This window comes from Miniopterus schreibersii (assembly GCF_964146895.1).
Source record: "Miniopterus schreibersii genome assembly, chromosome: 16".
Classification (NCBI taxonomy): domain Eukaryota; kingdom Metazoa; phylum Chordata; class Mammalia; order Chiroptera; family Miniopteridae; genus Miniopterus; species Miniopterus schreibersii.
Genome location: NC_138116.1, coordinates 17,315,573 through 17,334,553, shown reverse-complemented (window position 1 = coordinate 17,334,553; position 18,981 = coordinate 17,315,573). Strand labels below are relative to the sequence as shown.

At 42.5% G+C, this 18,981-nt stretch overlaps 1 protein-coding gene across 3 annotated transcripts in view; it reads right to left on the bottom strand.

The window, feature by feature from the left end:
* CA10 (carbonic anhydrase 10) overlaps positions 1–18,981 on the bottom strand; it is a 319,808-nt gene that overhangs the window by 196,785 nt on the left and 104,042 nt on the right. For all 3 annotated transcript variants that reach the window (XM_081161559.1, XM_081161560.1, XM_081161561.1), the window contains one exon: positions 3,848–3,990. In XM_081161559.1, the coding sequence (XP_081017685.1) occupies positions 3,848–3,990 (143 nt within the window). The remainder of the gene's footprint in view (positions 1–3,847; positions 3,991–18,981) is intronic.

Genomic DNA, 18,981 nt, shown 5'->3' with positions numbered 1-18,981 from the left:
AAACTCCATTCACTTCTTCAATGACTCTTAAAAATCTACTCTGTCCCACAAATACACATAAAATCTTATGGAACCATTTCCATCCCCAAGCGTCAGTGTAGCAAGACCCATGCATGGTACTTAAAGACAGCTAATGAGTTCCAAATGGATAAGAATACTTACCTGTGCAAGTTTCATATCAGTCACCCAATAAAACCCAGCACTACGGCAACCTACGTAGGTGGCAAAATGGATCCATCTCTATTCTTTGCTTCTGTGGCACACATAGAGCCAGAACATCGAACATTGAGAGTCCCTCCTGTCAACTATATTTCATTCCACATACTTTTCCATGGTAGCTCATATTCTAGCACCTCCCTAAAGCCTGGTTCACCAACCCAACTTGTTGGCCCCATTAAAATGAATGCCAAATTGATTGATTGATTTGCTAATTAATCATTTCCCTGCTTCCTTAGTATCTATTCTGCTATTATCTCAAATAGTTATTTAAATCAGTTGTTGCCATTTAACTTTTGTACCTCTATACTTTCTCCCCTAATATAACATAAAACCTCACTCATAAAAGGTTTCAGAACATACTTAGGAATTGCAATGATTTATTGTGGTCAACTAAATTTTGCTGTCAGGTTCATGGGGAAAAGTAAAAATAGAGAAGTGGTAAAAATTTTAAGCCACAAACCAATTCACATGTCTTATTTTTTTCCAACTTAGTATTTCACCATGTTTTAGGGAAATTACTAACAAACCTGAACATTGGTTTCTAGTGACAGATTCTTTGATTAGCGAGGTTACTTTCCTCATCATGGGACTTTCCTATATTTTCCCCATCATAAGTCAATGCAACTTTTGACTAATTCCACAAAACCCCTTTCCTTGATAATCAAGGGTAGTCATGGTTCAACTCAAATCAACCAGCATGATCATAGATGACTCCAGGGGTATAAAATAAAAATATAAAAGCACATTTATCTTGAGGTGCTCTTAATCTGATAGGAAGAGAGAAGGCAAGTAAGACTACAGGCCAAGTTCCAGGTCCTAAAAGAAATACAAACAAGGTACTTAAGGTTTTATCCATAAGAGCTCTATGTGTCGGGAACTGGATAAAAAAATACTTCCCATTAAGAAAAAAACAAACACTGCTTAACAACTACCATTGAACATAAGCAACTTAAAAGGCAGAAGAACTCTCACTGCTTAAGTAAAATGAATATCCTCTATTATACCCAAGACACAACATGTTTTATTCTCATCTGACTATTATTACTCTTTGTACTTTTGTGAGCAGGTTGAATTTCGGCCCTCGCTCATGCTCAGAAGAGCCCTCAGTTCATCAGCCGAGCTTATAGCAGGTCAAACACGTTAAAACAAACGCAGTAACACAGGGCAGGGACTGTGGCGGAGCTGCTGCGTGGGTTTGTAAATAAGCAACATTTAAACGCGGGCAGGAGTAACGCTCACGCACAAAGATGCGACATAAAACACGTAACGCCTGGGATGCATTTAACATGCGGATACCCACCTGATCTCAGGCTTCAAAATGTGGCACCTCGCTGAAGCCCACGCAGCCTCCAGTCTCACGGGGAGGCTTTGAAGCCTTTTGAGTTGGGTACGCATTTCTTCAAGGCAAAACTAAATTCAGAGCAGTGATCTGAATCTTCACTTCCAAAATAAGGCTCCAACGCATTAAAAATCACCTTTTAAACGGCCCGCCAGCGTGTTTTCGCTAGTGTCTATCAGTTTAGGCATTTCACTACCAGTTATTTCCCCTGCTAACCTTCTGTGTGTTTTTCCCACCTTTCACAAATGCAAAGGGACCCATCAGACAGTTCTCAGCTCTTCAAACAGCTGACAACACAAATCCTGCCAGATATAAATATTTACATCGTCAAAAGTAAATGTTTCCAAAATTCCAAACTCCAATGCATTTGAAAATTGCCTTGGATCAGGTACACTTTATGGAATCGAGAATTTAAAAAAAAATAAATCACTTGTCAGCACCAAAATACATCAAAATAAGAGTGATTTTTACCACCAGGCTTTCTCTCAGTTCCTTCTTTCCCAATACACTTTAGGGGGGATGCTGTCTTGAAATTAGGTTGTTGTTGGTTTTTTTTCTTTTATATCACATTTTCCTCTAAGATGGTGTATTGGAAAGTGAAAATTATATATCCATTATTTATGTTAGCTCGCCACCTTTCTCATCCCACTCTAAATATACCCTTTACCTAAAAACACTTTAAATGCTTGCCAAAACTCTTAGGAAAAAGGCCCAGTTCCTAACAGCCTCAGGATCCGGCCTCTGCCTTTCTCCTCCATCCACACATCCCCACCGCCTCCTCTTTGGTCTCTGTGTTTCAGCCTTGCTAACCACCTTTCAGATAATTTCTGGAAACCAGTTGCCAACCCTCATTCTGCTTTGGGCTTTTCCCTTTGCCTGGAATGCAATTATTCCCTCCATCACCCTCTCTAAGAAAGAAAGACAAATTGAGTATTTCGTTAAAATGGCCACTTGCCCTTCTTAGATACTGGTCAGTGAACTTATCTATCCTCATGACTTGAATGATCCCCTTTTTTAGAGAGAGGTGTATGTAGAACCCACAACATGTTCCTTTTGGGGATTGTAAAAATAACACTGAAAATGGAACAATAATTAGGCCAGGTTAGTTTTCGATGGAAAAAGAGCTATAAACTACATCAGCTACATAGGACCTTGCCACAGAAATGCTTCCCAAGTTATATTTAAAATAGTACACAGATACCACATAGCTAAATAGTCTTAGCCACATGCAAGGTCTGTTATAACCTGCGTTATGACCTAAGCCAAGGTTATTAACAACACTTTAATTAGTCATTAGATTTGGGGGGTGACAGTTATGTGATAAAAGAAAAATATATTCCAATAGATCAGAAGGGAAACAAATTACTTACAAGCTCCATGGTAAGTAAGGTGAACAGACTGCATACATGGAGGAGAGAGCAGAGTCCAAGGAACCCAAGCCCTGGAGAACCAGCCACCCATAGTAACAAAAGTTGTCCATAACTGTAACCCCAATCAATGTCTTGCTCACCAATGATCTTTCATTCTTTTGAGTTCCCAACAGCTAAGTCACCGTCAAACACAATTTTCTGTGAGTGCATTTTTCCCCCACCTTCAACAATCTTCTCAATGGTAAAAGGTGCCAAGTAGAAATGAACCAGCAAGAGAAATGCTGGATTCCAGTGATGAGAAGACGCCATGGGCATCATGTGATGCCCCTCCATAAGTAAAGGAGGAGCCCATCATGGGGGCGGGGGAGGAGAGGGATGCTGGTGTGAGACCCACAGGGCACAGCTCAGCATTTCTGTGCAGGAGCTAGGATTCTCAGCCAGCAGGATGCTTCGAGGAAGATGAATTATTGATTTTCTTATAAATCATCTAGGGTGATTTTTGTTTTTCTTTCCAGGATGATAAACGTCTGATTTTACTTTTGTGGAAAATTTTATTTTCGCTTTGTTCAGGTTAAAAGAAGTCCCAGTATAGAGGTTTCTGGGGGAAAGGATTTTCCCAGCATGATACACAGAGGAGGCAACTCTGTGCTCTGACCTTCATGGGGTATGAAGGGCTAGAACCTCAGGCAACCTCCAAGGGGTGCAAAGTAATTAGAAATGCGAGGGTCTGACTAGCGAGGGAGAAAAAGCACAGTTTAGACATAATTCTATGTGCTGGCAGAAGGCCTGAGGTCTGTGGTATTATTCCCAGGTAAGAAGACAAACTCATCACAGAGATGGAGGCCTGGAGGGTTGGTTTTCAGAATCAGCGTCGCCACACCCCCCTCAACTTCACAACCGAAGCAACAGGACTGCTTACCTTCCTGCCCCCGGTGTTGATGCGAAGGGGCGTCAGAAAGGGGTCGAAGATCATGTGGCTGGTCTCTATGTTGACCGGCGACTGCCGTTTCCCCACAGAGCAAAGATTCCAAGCTGAGTTCACCAATCCCCAGAAAGAAGGAACTAGAAACGAAAAGAAATCGTAGAGTCAGGCTGGGTGGAAGGTTGGGGAAACAACATAGCAAGAGCTAAGGTACAAAAGTGATAAGAGCAAAGCGTCATCCACAGAGGTCCTTGGGTGTTGCTATGGTCTTTTCCTGGCCTGAATCTTAGTCAATTTCTCTAAGTCCTACCTTCATGATCTTTCAGATCAGATTTTCTTATTTCAGACCCGTTCATCCTGTGGCCCCTTGGATGAGTAGTTAGCACCGATGCCTCAGTGGGAAGGTGGCATAGTCAACCTCATCATACTTGCAACATGTCTGAGGTACACCAAATATTTAGCAATTCCTGAGTTGATTCCAAATGCTTTCCCATTTGGCAGGAATATGTGAGAATCGACCTTGTCTTATCTAGCAGAAAGTGGCATTTGATATATACAAGGTGATATTTTGGGGGTTGTCAAGATCAAACCGAGGGAATGAATTATTTTTATGACCCTCAATCAATGCTAGACAGGGGCTTGGCAACTTGACTTTGTTTAGTCCAGCACCGTGTCATTAAGCTAATGTATCAGCAGCTGAAGAATTTGTTCATTTGATAGGCAGAAAAAAATGACATTGAGTGCTGAGTACAAACATCCAAAGGGAAACTGTCTACCCATCTTCAGCATCACATTAAAATATCTATTGATATAAACTTCAATGGCAATTTCCAGTCCTACTTTATTTTGTTTAAGAAAGTTAGCAGAGCAGGGGTAAGCCAATCTACTAATTTTATGTCAGCGAAGATCAGAGACTGTATCTTCAGCTTTTCCAGCCCCTCTCAGGATCTCCATTGAGGCTCGGGACACATATGTTCTCCATATGCCCCTGAGATTATGTAACTATCATTCGCTCATCCACCCACAGCATCCATCAGCAGTGTAGTGAATTCGCATCCTGCGTCCAGCCCTGATTTATGCTGAATTGTGAGGAAGGCAGATGCACCTAAGAACAAGGACCACACTGCGGGCAGGGGTCTGAGGTTAAGTGGAGGGGCACCAAACCCTGCAGCAGTGCACATGGAGCCAGGGACTGATTCCTCCAGATGAGGAACCTAACAGTCGAATCACAGCCTTCTCAAATGCACCTGTCCCTCTCAGGGACTCAATCTCAGTACAGGCCTTTCACTTACGGCAGCTGTCCTTCCTGATTATGTCACGCCTGGAGAAAGCCAAGGCAAGAGAGGAGGCTGGCAAATCCCATCTAAATCCAAAATTTGATGACCCTTTTATTTGTTACAGGCCACTGTTGGGCAGAAGGGGGAGAAATGTTAAAAAGGAGGTCCTTGGGTTCTTAGGAGAATGTTTCCATGGCAAACTATGGGCTTCGCTGTGAAATATGGCAAACGCCTAATCTGGTTTAGCCCATTCCAATAAGCCTCCGGTGGTTACTTCCCTTTAGGTTAAAGAGCCTGAGTTGGCTTCCCTGTCGTTACAGATTTTCAAAATGGCATCAATGGCCAGAGTTCCAGGGGACAGATGAGAACAAGGACTGGAAGGAAGAGTAGAGAGAAGAACACATGTGTTTCCTTCGCACTCTCGCTTCCCAACATCGCTTGAGCTGTTATCACGACAAGTCACTTAACATCTTTAGAAGGTGCCACACCCTGGAAAAATTATGATAATTAAGAAAGCTTTTGCATTAAAATTTTATTTTAAAAAATTATATAAACGCCTGTCTTCTCTAAGCTGCTTTATTAAAATCACCAATTTAACCCTACACGCAAGTCCTCAATCATTTCCAGTTTATTATGAAAATAGAGCTTCCATCAGGGCATGCTCCTACGTGTTTGTCAGGGATGCACATAAAGGTGGCAAATGTGAAGGTGCCAGGGATTTTCCAGTCATGGCACTGCCACAAACGAGCTGTGTGACTTTAGAGAAGTCATGAGTCTCTTAGGCATTGGTGGCTCTCTACAGTCCCCGTGGTAGGCTGAATAACAGCCCCCCTTCGAAGTCTGCCCACATCCTAACTCCAGAACCTGTGAATGTTACCTTAGTACTAAAAGGTACTTTGCAGAAATGATTAAATTAGGAATCTAAAATGAGATTATCCTGGATTGTTTGGGTGGGCCCAACATCATTACAAGGGTCTTTTTTTTTTTTTAAGAGAGGCGAAGGAGGTCAGAGATAAAAAAGATTTAAGGATGAAGAGAGAGGTCAGAGCACAGAAGATACAGGATTTGAAGATGAGGGAAGGGGCCATGAGCCAAGGAACACCGGTGGCCTCCAGAAGCTGCAACAGGTGAAGCAACAGAGTCTTCCCCTAGAGCTTCCAGAAGGATCGATGGCCAGCTGACACTGATTTTAACCCCATGAGACTCGTTTCTGACCTCCCACCTCCAGAACTGTAAGATAATAAATGTGTGTTGTTTTAAGCCACTAAATTGGGATTATTTGAAATAGCTGAAATAGGAAACTAATACAACCCCCTTTATCTTTAAAACTCTGCAAGACAATGCTCTCTTTGGCAATCAGGCCATCCATGATGTCTGGGGGGTGGTCTTCCCTGGGAGGCAGCTGCGTGAGAAATGAAGTTACAGGCTGGTGCGCGTTGCCTTTCATCTACCCCCATGAAAATCATCAACAAAATAATTCCAACCCTATAAACGGGTTGCGAGGCTGCTGTTACACGGCAGCGTGGGTAGGAAGACACTGCTGCGCCTCACTAATAAACCTCACCCCCTCAAAGCACCCCCATGAAAACACAACCGGCGAAAACTTTATGCGAACATCTGCCCTGGCTTTTATTGGGCATGGCGCTCTTTATGACAAACAGTTTCTGGGTTTTATATCCCCACTTCCCGATCAAGGCCTGTGTCTCTCGTTCTAAACACCTGCTCAGCCAGCCCAGGGATAGCTGAGAAACGCTCGCCCCTGCTCAGCTGCGCCCCTCATTAGCTCCCCTCCTGAAGGGCTTATCTAAGTTTATTTTCCCCTGGAATGCTGATCTGAAATCAGCCATAAGTTAATAGTCTTTTCAGAAATAGATGCCACCTTAGAGATGGTCTGATCTAAATGGATACAGGAAATCGAGGCCATGAAGGCAGGGAATCAAGTCCTCAACCTAAGGCCACACAGCCAGGTAGAGACAGGGAAGGGCAGAGTAAGGGCCCGGGTCTCGGCTCCACACTTGAGCGCACCATGGTAGCCACGGAGTTTCAGAGCTCACGGTTGCACTGTAAACCTTCGGCTACCATTTTTCTTTTGGAAAATTGAGAGTAAGTAACATAAGTGCTTATTTTCTAGTTAAAATAAATTTCAAGTGCAAAGATTCAAATCAAACTGTTTTCATTGTCAACCATCCCAGATAAAGTTAGGATTTTAAGAAAAGCCATGGAACTTCGGCTGGATAGCAAAAAAGGCTTTAATTCAGGCAGGAGAGCATATGTTTGGGTCTCCTTTGTAGGAGAGGGTCCCCGAGGAGACCTGATGGGGATGACTGCTCATGAAGAGCTGCTCCAGAGGTTGTGTCCCGGGGCCAGCTGGACTGGGCAAGGTTCTCCTCCGGATGAGAGAAGTCAATGCTCTCAGAAAGGGTGTTAAGCGTTGGGACAATAATTAAGGTGTCAAAGGTCGTTCAGGGACCTTAGATGTGAGATGGACCAGAAATAGGTCTGCAGATGTGGTGTAATCCAGGTTCTAGGGAAATGCTTCAGGAGGAAGGCTGTGAAAACAGAGGGCTTGGAGGGCCCATGCTTATTGGGGCATGGGAGTGAGCCAGCAAGCTTTTCATGAAGATCAAGGCTGAACATAAGAACCAGGGCTTCAAGATTTAAAGGAAGAAGCACTCCCTCTCCCTGGCCAAATAGCTTAGTTAGTTGGAGCATCGACCTGATGCACCAGGGTTGCAAGTTCACTCCCCAGTCAGGGCACATACAAGAATCAACCAATAAATGCATTAGTAAGTGGGACAATAAATTGATGTTTCTCTCTCTCTCTTTCCCTTCCTCTCTCTCTCTAAAATGAATTAAAATTTTTTTTAAAAAACACAAAACACTCCCTCTGGATTTGTACAGAACTCCGGGTTATCCCCAGGGTTCTGACACTTAACTCTCCTCCACATGATCGATCCTTTGGGTTATAAACACCCCACATCTCTGGGAGCGGAATGCTATGGCACTGCTTCTATTTCCAAATGTAGACAACCATTGTTGCACAATTTTTTTCTTAGTTTTCACGACTGACCCAATACATCAAAATTTTAAACTTTGTCATTTTTTAAAACAACACATATTGTGGCTTATTAGCTAATGCTGTGCCTATTTCTGTCTCAACTGATACAACTTACTGTTGAGAAAAAATGTAAATATAAAGTAAAATTGAGTGAGAATCACTCTAATTAATGGACAACTGGGTCTGACAACGTTTGAAAGGGATCATCCCCGGCATCCTTTCCACACAATCCTCTAATTTACATATAAACCAGAACACACAACAGACCTGGATGTTTTTGCAAATTAATTTCCACTGAGCCTAAACAATGGAACTTAACGGCTGAATCACAGCTATGTGTTCTCATGCCAAAACATTTCCCCATGACAATGTTGTCAATCTACCCGAAACCATAAATCCCACATGGTCTCTTGGCTCTCGGTCCAGTGAACTATGAAAGAGGCTCAGTGACTGTGATTTCAGCTGCTGAAAACACGAGCCTTGTAAAAGCCAGAGCAAAACCTCTCAGCTGCTTGTTCAAAATAAACAAAGGAGCTCAGTTTAGTTTATTAACACATCATGGTAACCCCCAGACAAAGAGAAAAAAGTTCTCACCAAAATAAGAAATAGGTCTGGAGAGCAAGGAACCAGAGGAATCAAGTATGACACTGAGAGTTATAATTTGCCCCAATGACATTTTTATCCTACAGAAGATGCTCCAAAGTCAGTCTAAGCTTTTAGGCATCCTCCTTGTTCATTTGTCCTGAATTGTCATTTGTCATCTCAGCAGACTCTGCAGAGACCACGCTGTTGTGGACAGGGAGTTCGGCACTCAGAATTAATTTATACAGCTTATGTGAATTTGCTAAATTCTATGGGAACAAGACAAACTCAGTTAAAAAGTGTTTACTGACAGCCTAGGACGTGCCGGGCATTAGGCTGGACACTGACGATTCACTGTGCAGCAAATATTTACTGAGGACCTACTATGGGCCAGGCACTGCCATCAGTTCTGGGCAGTCAATAATGAATGAAACTCACGTGGTTCCTGCTTGTCAGGGATCTTGCCGGGTAGAGGGGAATACGGGAAGTATTGTTTATCTCCAAGTTTATATACATGTATCTATGTAATTGGGACTTTTGGTAAGCATGCTGTAGAGAAAATCAAGATGATGATGAATTACAGAATAAAGCACAGATGGGGACATAAGCCAGGTAGAATGGTCAAAGATGTCAAGGATAATTTGTCTGAAAGTGACATCTGATATACCCCAGGAGACCGAGGAGTCTCTCCTGAACAGTGGCAGGGAAAGAAATGTTCGAGGAGGAGAAGAGCTTGGTATGGTCCAAGGAACTGAGAAGAAGCCAGTTAACTTGAACTTGATGAACCAGACAAGAAGAAAAGTGAGATGAGGCTGGCCAGGTAACCCAAGGACAGATGTTCAGGGCTCTGCAGACCACAGTAAGAAGTTCACATTTTACTCTAATGCATTTAGAAAGAACTGAGAGTTTTAGGCAAGGAGGGATCATGCTCTGATTTATGAATTAAAAGCATGTCTCTGCTTTGGCGGGAATACAGCCAAGAGTGAGCATGACAGTCCTTGGAGTAGTTTGAGTGGGAAAAGAATTAGTTCCCAAGCAATAGTTGGATTTTTATGTGAAATTAATCCTATTGCTTGGGGTTTGTTTAAATTCTATCTCAAAGGCATAACTAATTGAATATTTTAAAAACAATTCTCTTCAACATGGGTGCCAATAAAATAGCATTTTTCTAGGATCCAGTGAGTGCCCTATAAGTCAGCATTCGAAGCAAGAAATATTTTTGTGAAGAGACAGCTGAGGCAATCTAGTCTTGCTTTCAAGCAATAAACTATGTCCCCAACTTTTGGCCAAAGGAAAGCAAATGAAAGTTGGGGAAATGAACACTGGCATGAATCATATCTTCAGTGAATTCAATCCTACAAATAAAGCCTTTTCCACTTCAATATAGCAATCTCTCCTTTAGGGTCATAAAGCATGAATACATTTGAAACAAGAACTCATATCCTTCCCTTGCTCTTTTCCTTACCAATGCTGATCCACTGTCTCTCCCCCTTTTTCTCAACTGTAATAAATCCATACTTTGAGCTACTATTAATGAGCATGTGTAAAATACCCACTGCTGCGGGCGTTTGGCCCTTTGAGGACTTCAGATTTATTTCATAGGGGGAGGTGGCTGGGACTGTCTCCTTCACTGCTGGATTCTTCTTCCATTGCTAACTAGGGCTCCCCACTCTCTCCACTGGAACATAGAAGGGGCTGAAGATATCCTATTTAACACACCCTCATTAATTTGTACATTTATCTAAAAAAATTAAAAGGACATCTCAAATAAGCCATATAAAAATGGCCCCACTCTTAAGGACACCATGTATACTGGGAAGATGGGGAAGCTAACAAAGAGTTCTAACAAACCATGGTGAGTGTTATAATTAAGGTGTGTGCATCTTAAAGCTTAAATGCAGAGAGGCGAGTGAAGTGACCCCGATCCTTCTCTCAAGCGCTAGTGTAAGACCTCCTAGTAGAGGAGATTATTTGGGTTCAGCCTGAAAGCATGACCTCAGGCTGCAAGTTGCAAACGTCTTATAACCAGTTAAAAAGACTATAAAGTTCTCCCTCACGTGGACAGGCATGCATTTCCTAGCAACCAAGGCCAATCATCACTGGGATTTGAATAACTGTTATGCAGGAGGAATTTAAGCCACTGGATCTTCTGACACCTCCAACCTGAAGAGTAACTATCATGTAGGAGAAAGATCATGAGCTATCATATTTTCACCTTGAGCACGTGGCTGAACTTCTACAGTCTTACTTTCTCCATCTGTAAAATGGGGGTGATGGTTACTTCACAGAGTTGTTGGGAAGATTAAGGGAGAACGTGTTTATAAAAGCTCTAGCTTAATGTCGTTTCTATAAGTGTTCAAGGAATGTCATAGAGGGAGCTGAGTGAGGGGATGCTGGGGAATGGTGTGGCCACCAGCACTGTGATTCCATCGCTGTAGCATTTCAGAGATGAAAAGGGCAAAGGATCCAGGAGGGGGGGGGGGCAGCTTTCAGATGCCCACACAACCTGGATTCAGAGCAGGGAGCAGTCTAGGTCATAGGACTGACCACTTAATTTCATACTTTTAATGAGCCCCATGCAATTATTTCTTGGATCCATAACTCTCAGTGTCTGAATAAATCGACGGAGTGAGCCCAAGATTTATTTATTTATTTTTTAAAATATATCTTTATTGATTTCAGAGAGAGGAAAGGAGAGGGAGAGAGAGATAGAAACATCAATGATGAGAGAGTCATTGATCAGCTGCAGCCTGCAACCCTGGCATGTGCCCTGACCGGGAATCGAACCCCGATCGCCTGGATCCTAGGTCAATGCTCAACCGCTGAGCCACGCCCGGCCGGGAGAGCCCAAGATTTAAACAAACAAACAAAAACAACTGAAAAGTGGTAAAATCAGGATTCAAGACTCAGACTGTCTGGCCCAGATCCTTGATCTTAACTCCTGTATCATATTTCCTTTCCATCCTGGTGCACTGACTTGGGCCTCACACGTTTTCTCTTGCGCTCCCGTCTCATTTGTAAAATCAAGATCACAAGAAGATACACTTCCCTGGATACTTGTGTCCATCTAAGTGACAGTAAAAATGAAAAAGACAAAAATAGCAACAACCATCACAGCCTGTTCTGTTTACTGACCGAGTCATGGATGATGCCACTGGAGGTAGACCGGAAATTATTCATAACTGTAGTCCTCAAAGAGGGGTATTATTTGTCCCATTGTATAGAGGTGGCACTGAAGCTCAGGACACGGAGTAACTTAACCAAGGACATTTAAACTGTACATAGCTGAGCTGCTGACCTGAACACAGGTCTGACCTCATCCATTCCTCACATCCAGCACAGAACTGAGCTGAACGAAGCTGCCAGCACTGTTTTCTCTATATTTTGTTTTCTCAGAGTTCACGTGCCAGTGAATCAGGATGACTTGTTTTTGTGAACACAGGAAGTCATAAAACAAAGTCTGGATTACATAGGCATTACGCCCTGTGTGTAGGCTTTAGGTTTAAGATTTAGCCTAACAATGGTGGTAAGCATTATCCGATTGTATCTGGGTGGACTTTTTTCTTGCCCTGTGTAATTAGTGGTGATTTAGATGAAATTTGAAATTAGTTTATTGGAGCTGGTAATTGAGACCGCAAAGAGAAGAGCGTCTCGATGCATGTCAATAAACCAGCCCATTAATTACTTCCACCTACTCAACTTTGAAAAAAATGAGTAGGCTGATGCCTCTGGATAACCACAGCACCTGCCTGAAGTTTATACAAAAACTGCATCCTCTTGGTTTCAAGAAGCACATCTCAGTAGTGCTGGAACCAGCTGGGGTGGGAGATCAAACACCACGTGAAGAGAACAGAGCCGCTGAAGGTAGGCGATCTGCTTCAGCCTCCGGGAATTTTGAAAAGTTCACCACACGGAGCCGGGCAACGGTGTCCCACAGATTCAAACATGTGGTGAAACATTTAAAAATCCACATCTACATATTTTGAAATATACTGTCCTTTACCTATTCGAGTATGTAAATACTCCCTCTCTCCCCCTAATTCTCACTACCTTTGTGTGCACAAAATTATCCCCTTCTACAAATGCCAAAAGTAGGCAAACGATGAAAGCTCTGCTCCCCAGATTCCCCAGATGTATGTGGAGATCAGCTGAGCACTAGCCTCACAGCCCGTCTCAGTGGTATCAGCCTTCTGCAATTTCTCACTGTGTTCACATTTGTATAATCCTACAGAAAGCTCCAGCTGTTCCAGTCTGTCTTGAGTTTGACAGGTATTTAGGGCATTTTCTTTATCATTTTAAAAAATAACAGGGTTCAGTTATCTTCATGATACATTAGGAGAAATAATCCTCATGTGATCACTGAGTCCTGGGGCCCAAACACAATAGAATCAGTCACTGAACAGAGAATAAAAACGCACATGATCTGTTAGTCTTTCCCCAATTTTGTGCTGGGATGGATTGTCCAATAAGTCTGCAGTGTATTTGCTATGAAGATGCCAGATTTAGCTTCTATAATACACTGACGTAACCAAGACACTCATCTTCTCTTAACTTTCTTATTTGAGTTTTGCATCAACGAGCTTCCTCTTAGCAGGTGAGAAAACATAGGCATCTTGCTAACTAGATTTCTATCATCCCCAAAATCTTACCAACAATCAAATCTGGGTGAGTTCTTTGTTTAGAAATGCTCCTGTCCAACCTACTTACCACTAGCCTAGTCCAGGTTCCCACTTCCACACACCTTCATTTCTGCAACAATTCCGTAGGTAAGTTCCCTGGCTCCAGGGTCAGTTCCACATCACATGAGAGCTTGGCAAAGATGAGTCAGGGCTGGAAGCTGGGTTAGATCCATGGTCCACAACAGAATTAGTGCACAGCAAAGGTCAGGATTAGGTTACTCTAGACCTGTGTTTCCTTGTAGCCCTAGAGTTCGGATTTGATGCCACCATTCTATCCCCAGTTCCCATTCTTATGTGTGGCACAGAGTACGCACTTGACAACTATTTATCCAATAGTTAAACGGATACATGGATGTATAGACGAGAGAGCAGGACCGTGCTCCCTGCTTTGCATGCCATATCCTCCCCAGTGCTTGGCATGTTACAGTGTTTCAGTATAATTTGCTGGACGAATGAAAGTACATCATTCTGCTTCATTTCCATACTCTCAGCAACACACTGTACTCATTCCTACTTCTGAGCTTCTTTCTCCCCAGATTCACTAAGGTATGACTGACAAATGAAAATTGTATATATTTAGGCTGTACGTGATTTTTAAGGTATACAGTGTGACGATTTAATATACGTATACATTGTAAAATGATTATCCACAACCATTAATTATCATTAACATATTCACATAATTAACTTTTTGTTTTGTGGTGTGAACGCTTAAGATCTACTTTCTCAGCAAATTTCAAGTATAAAATACAGTATTATTAACTACATGCATTGCATTAGATCCCCAGAACTTATTCATCTTATAACTGAAAGTGTATACCCTTTGACTGACATGTCCCCATTCCTCACTCTCCAGCCCATGGCAAACACCATTCTGCTCTCTGGTTCTATGAGTCTGAATTTTTAGATTCCACAGTTATGTTCTTGTTTTCCCTTGACCATGCCCTAGTGAAATCCTACACATCCTGCAATCCCTAACTTAAATTCCAATCCCTCTACTATTTCTAGAGAAGCTGGTTAGATGCCAGACCATTTTGCGTAGGTACCTTCTTTGGTGCTTTGCAAATGCATTACTATCATTTCCTAAATAGAAGAGAGCACCTCAAGATCAGGAACTTGAACATAGCATAGCACCTGATGACAGGGCCTAAGCCTATGAAAGATGATTCATAAAGCAATTGACCAAGATTAAATCTCTCTAAGGGGCTTTTAAAGAAAAGCATTTGTATTTGAAGACACAGGCAGTGAAATGGATTTAGTGATATCTTGACACTCCTCACCAATCAGCGCTCACACGTGTGCCCAGTCCTATGAAGCTCCTTACAGTTCCACTAGCATGACTTGCCTGCCATGGTTCTACTGCCTATAATGCCCTTCCCAGCTGCCGGTGCAGAGAGCACATCCTCACCTTTCAAGATGCAGGTCAAGAAACCCCTCTAAGAAGCTTTCCTCACTAGCTATTCCCTCTACTTTCCACTCTTCTGATGGAGTCACATGTCCTATCCCTGTGCAACTTGGGCACTCCTCTATTCTAATACTCGCATGTTGTTATTTTGTACATTCCTGTCTCCCTAGCTACAGTGGTCATTTCTTGAAAGCAGACTTCTGTCTCTAAATCATCATTGTTAAGCACAGTGCCCAGTATATAGTAAATTTATAGGCAATGTTGGAATTAGATAAAAAAATGGATAAAATGTAGTGAAAACCTGATATACATTAACGGAGGAAGAGGCAAACAGTGAGGAGTGGAGTGGACAATCATTTTACTGAGCATCTACTTTGTGACAGGCCCAGTATCAGACATTTTCTCAGGATGTCTATTTAATGTCTAATGACTCTCCCTAGATGAAGTAGAAGATAAGGCCTGATTCCAGGGACATGGTCTTATTTATCCAGGTTGTGAAGCATGAACACCAGCCACAGCGGGGATTTGATGGCATTCTTACCAAGGCAAAAATCCAAAGAAGGTTACTAGACGGCATAAGGAAAAAATAATAATTCAAGATGCAATATCAAAGGAAGAAAGTGGCCGATTGTGAAGGTTTGCAGTAGGCAGTAAGAACGGGAATAAATGAATTTCATGAGTAGAACAGTAAGGAGACAGAGAAGTATTTTATTAATTTCTATGTCCATGAACATGGTATGCTCTGAGCTTTTAGAAACATAGCCCTGGGTCAGACATTTTATTCATCCTTATGCTAATCACGTAAGGTAGATTGAAGGCAGCATCAAATGATCAGATTGGAAAAAGAAGTAAAATGGTACCACCCCAGGAGACCCTGACATTTGGTCACTATGGCTTTAAAACATAAAAGAATGCTACTCATGCTGGTACTTACGTTTCTATTTATAAAGGCATGTCTCATTTCCCCACAGCCCCATATGAAGATTCAATGATTAATGAATGTCAAAGTGCTTTGTAAACTGTTACACATTTTTAATTATTCATATTTACACTGCAATATGCTTACAAATGATCAGCACCCTCTTGCTCAGCTGGGTGTCAGCATTTCAGTACCATTTTGCTCTCCTGGCAGAACTCGAGTTCATGTACTAAATACAAGAAACGGATCTTTGCCGTGATGCTTGCCCAAACAGATAGCATGGATGTTTTCCTTTATTGCTGTTTCCGAAGGAAAAAGCGAGGCAATTAAGAAATCATACTCCAACTTGCAGCCTCCCCAGGAGATCTGGGGCAATGTAGCAAAAGAAGTTCATGCTGATCTAAGGGAAGCTTTCTTTCAGAGGCAGATCCAGCTTAGAAGACTCCCAAATCAATGGCCTGGGACATTAAAGTTTGACATCTTCTCTTTGAAATAGTGAGAATCTGAAGTATCCTCATTATAGTTGGCGGCTCCCTGGTCTTAGCTGAGAGGAACTCAAAGTGCCCCGAGGAAACACCAGTTCATGGTGACAAGAGATTAAAAGAGCATTTGAGTTTTAAATATCCGGATGCCTGGGAGAGTCAGCAGAGGCCGCTCAGAAATTTAATCAGCACTGAACACATCCTTACAAGTTTCCTCTGTAAGTGGCTTGGGCCTCAGCTCCCAGCTCATCCTAAGGCTGCCCCCTCCTGCTTTACTGTCTTTGTCTATGCATTGGGAAATCAGAAAAATCAGCAAAGGCCTCACTTTTGCAACACTTTAAGGCTCATAAAGCATGTTCTCAAAACCTGCAGTTCCACGACTCCCTGATGGAGCTGTATAGGACCTCATCAACAATTTGGCAGTTCAGCAAAAAAAACCTCTTGTGCAAATGTCTGGGTCACCAAACATGAGGATGTATACCCCCCTTCCCTCAGAAGGAAGCGACTCTTTACATTTCTCTTTGAGCAGAGAGCAGAACCCAAGTCAGGAAGCAATCAAAGGTAATTACCGATCACTACAAACATTCACGAGTGGAGCCTTAATGTAATGATGAAGTATTAATTTCAGGCACAGCAATAAGACATGAGCATAGAAGACATGCAGGTAATATTGGTTCAGTGAGGAAATAAGGAGTAGATTAATGTTTGAAATGAATGGGAAACAGAAAAAGATGGTTAAAGAATCAATGGTCTTTGTAGGATGCTATAAATGGAGAGTTGGCCTAATGCTGTGATTGAATAATCAACCTTTAGTAAGTGCTAATTTCATTCTAGGCCCTGTCCTAGGATTATATATGTGTTAATTCATTTAATCCTCACAACATCCTATCAAGTGGATACAACTATTACCCATTTAACAGGTAAGGCAACTGAGGCAGAGGAGATTAAGTTTCACAGATGGTAAGTAGTTGGGCTGAGGTTCAAAGCCAGGAAGTCTGGCTCCAGAACCTCTACCCCTTCAATACCATGTGATCTTGCACACCTTGATTCTTGATTTTAGGGCTACATTACAAATGGGGCGCTTCTCAAAAGAGCTGATTAGGAACCAGATACTCTTACTCAATAAATCTATTGCGGGATCCAGGGATCTGAATTACTAACAAGCAGCGCAGGTGTTTCCAAGGCAGGTTGCTCATAGACCTTAACAATGGAAAACACCGGCTGATAAAATTAATACATATTGGCAGGAAGTAGGTGCCCGAAGTTCATAAGGTCAGTGATGTGACCTGAACAATGACAGGCCCAAGAAGGAGAACATGTGAACTAAAGGGTCGGTGAGAAAGAATGAAAAGGAGAAACAGACAGCCATGCTCCAGGCCCTGCCACATGAGAGAGGCAAGGAAAGGTGTTATCTGGCGGGCGTGGTGCTAGTTCACTGGACTCACCATAGCCCTCAACTCTATCCACCTTCTCCTGTTCTAATTCCTTGCCCACCAAGAAACCCTCAGATAAACACCTCCGAGTATTCTAATCTCAAGAAAGAAAAAAAGGTGGTTTAGATGGTAGATGGAAATAGCTCTGCTGTGGTTGGGGGAGGTCGCCCCATTTCCCCAACATTAACTTGTCCCGATGGCTGATGCATCGTCCTGTGCTATTAGAATGGGCACCAATCAGCCTCAGGGGCCTGATCAGCTGTAGATACACCTCGACTATCCTGTTCCTGGGTTTGTGAATCTGCACATTTGATCAGCATGTGGCCTCGGGCAGGTGCTGCCAGCAGCGAGACCACACCTCTCAACCGCGTGTCTCCGCAGCAGCGCCCCACACTCCCACCTAAACTGGAAGAGAGCCCACGCCCATCATTACTTTAGAAACCCTAAGCTGCGTTTGAAAACCAAAAACGATTTGTGCATAAAGATGTTCACCAGAACATAATTTATAACGATGCAGCACTGAAAACCATCTAAGTGTGCAACAATAGGATGATTTAGTACATCAGAGACGGCCACATAAAGAATGTTTGTACAGTCATTATCAATTTCAACGACACAGCAAATTTTTCTATAGAATATTGTTTCCGATATACAAAACAAGGGTACTGGAGGGGAAAAAATGAACCAAAATCTGGATATCTGTGGATATCCAGGTATCTGTGGATAGCGGGATCACAGGTGACTATTAATGTACTTGCAAGTGAGTCTGCGCATTCCGAGCTTTCTACAGTGAGCAGGTAGTGCTTTCACAATGGAAAAAAAAAAAAAAAGACCACTTATTTGGACCAAATTTTAACCCTTCAAAAAATTATGTTTTGTTAACTTGAGATTAATTTCTTATCACGTCTGTTTTCAGTGTGGGGATGATAAAGGAAAACTGTCGGTCTCTCAGCATCCGCTCTCCAAATTTCTGGGCCGACTGAGATGAAATGGGCACACCCAGGGGTACAATGCAGGTGATAAGCCTTCCCCAAGCAGAGAAACTGTGGTCACACTTAGCAACTGCCAAACAGGACGCATGAAAAACCTCGATATCCTGAGCGGGAATTATTCCCTTTCATCCCTGCCCTTGGATGTAATTATGTAATTTAACAGGGATGTTGTTAATTGGCTGGTTTTCCTCCTAATTGTCTAACGAACCCATTCCAACCTCAAGAAAAACCAAAGGGGAGGAAACAAGTAACAGGAGGGTGCAGCTGCTGATTGATGTTTCAGAGTCTGCACTTTGCCTGTCAG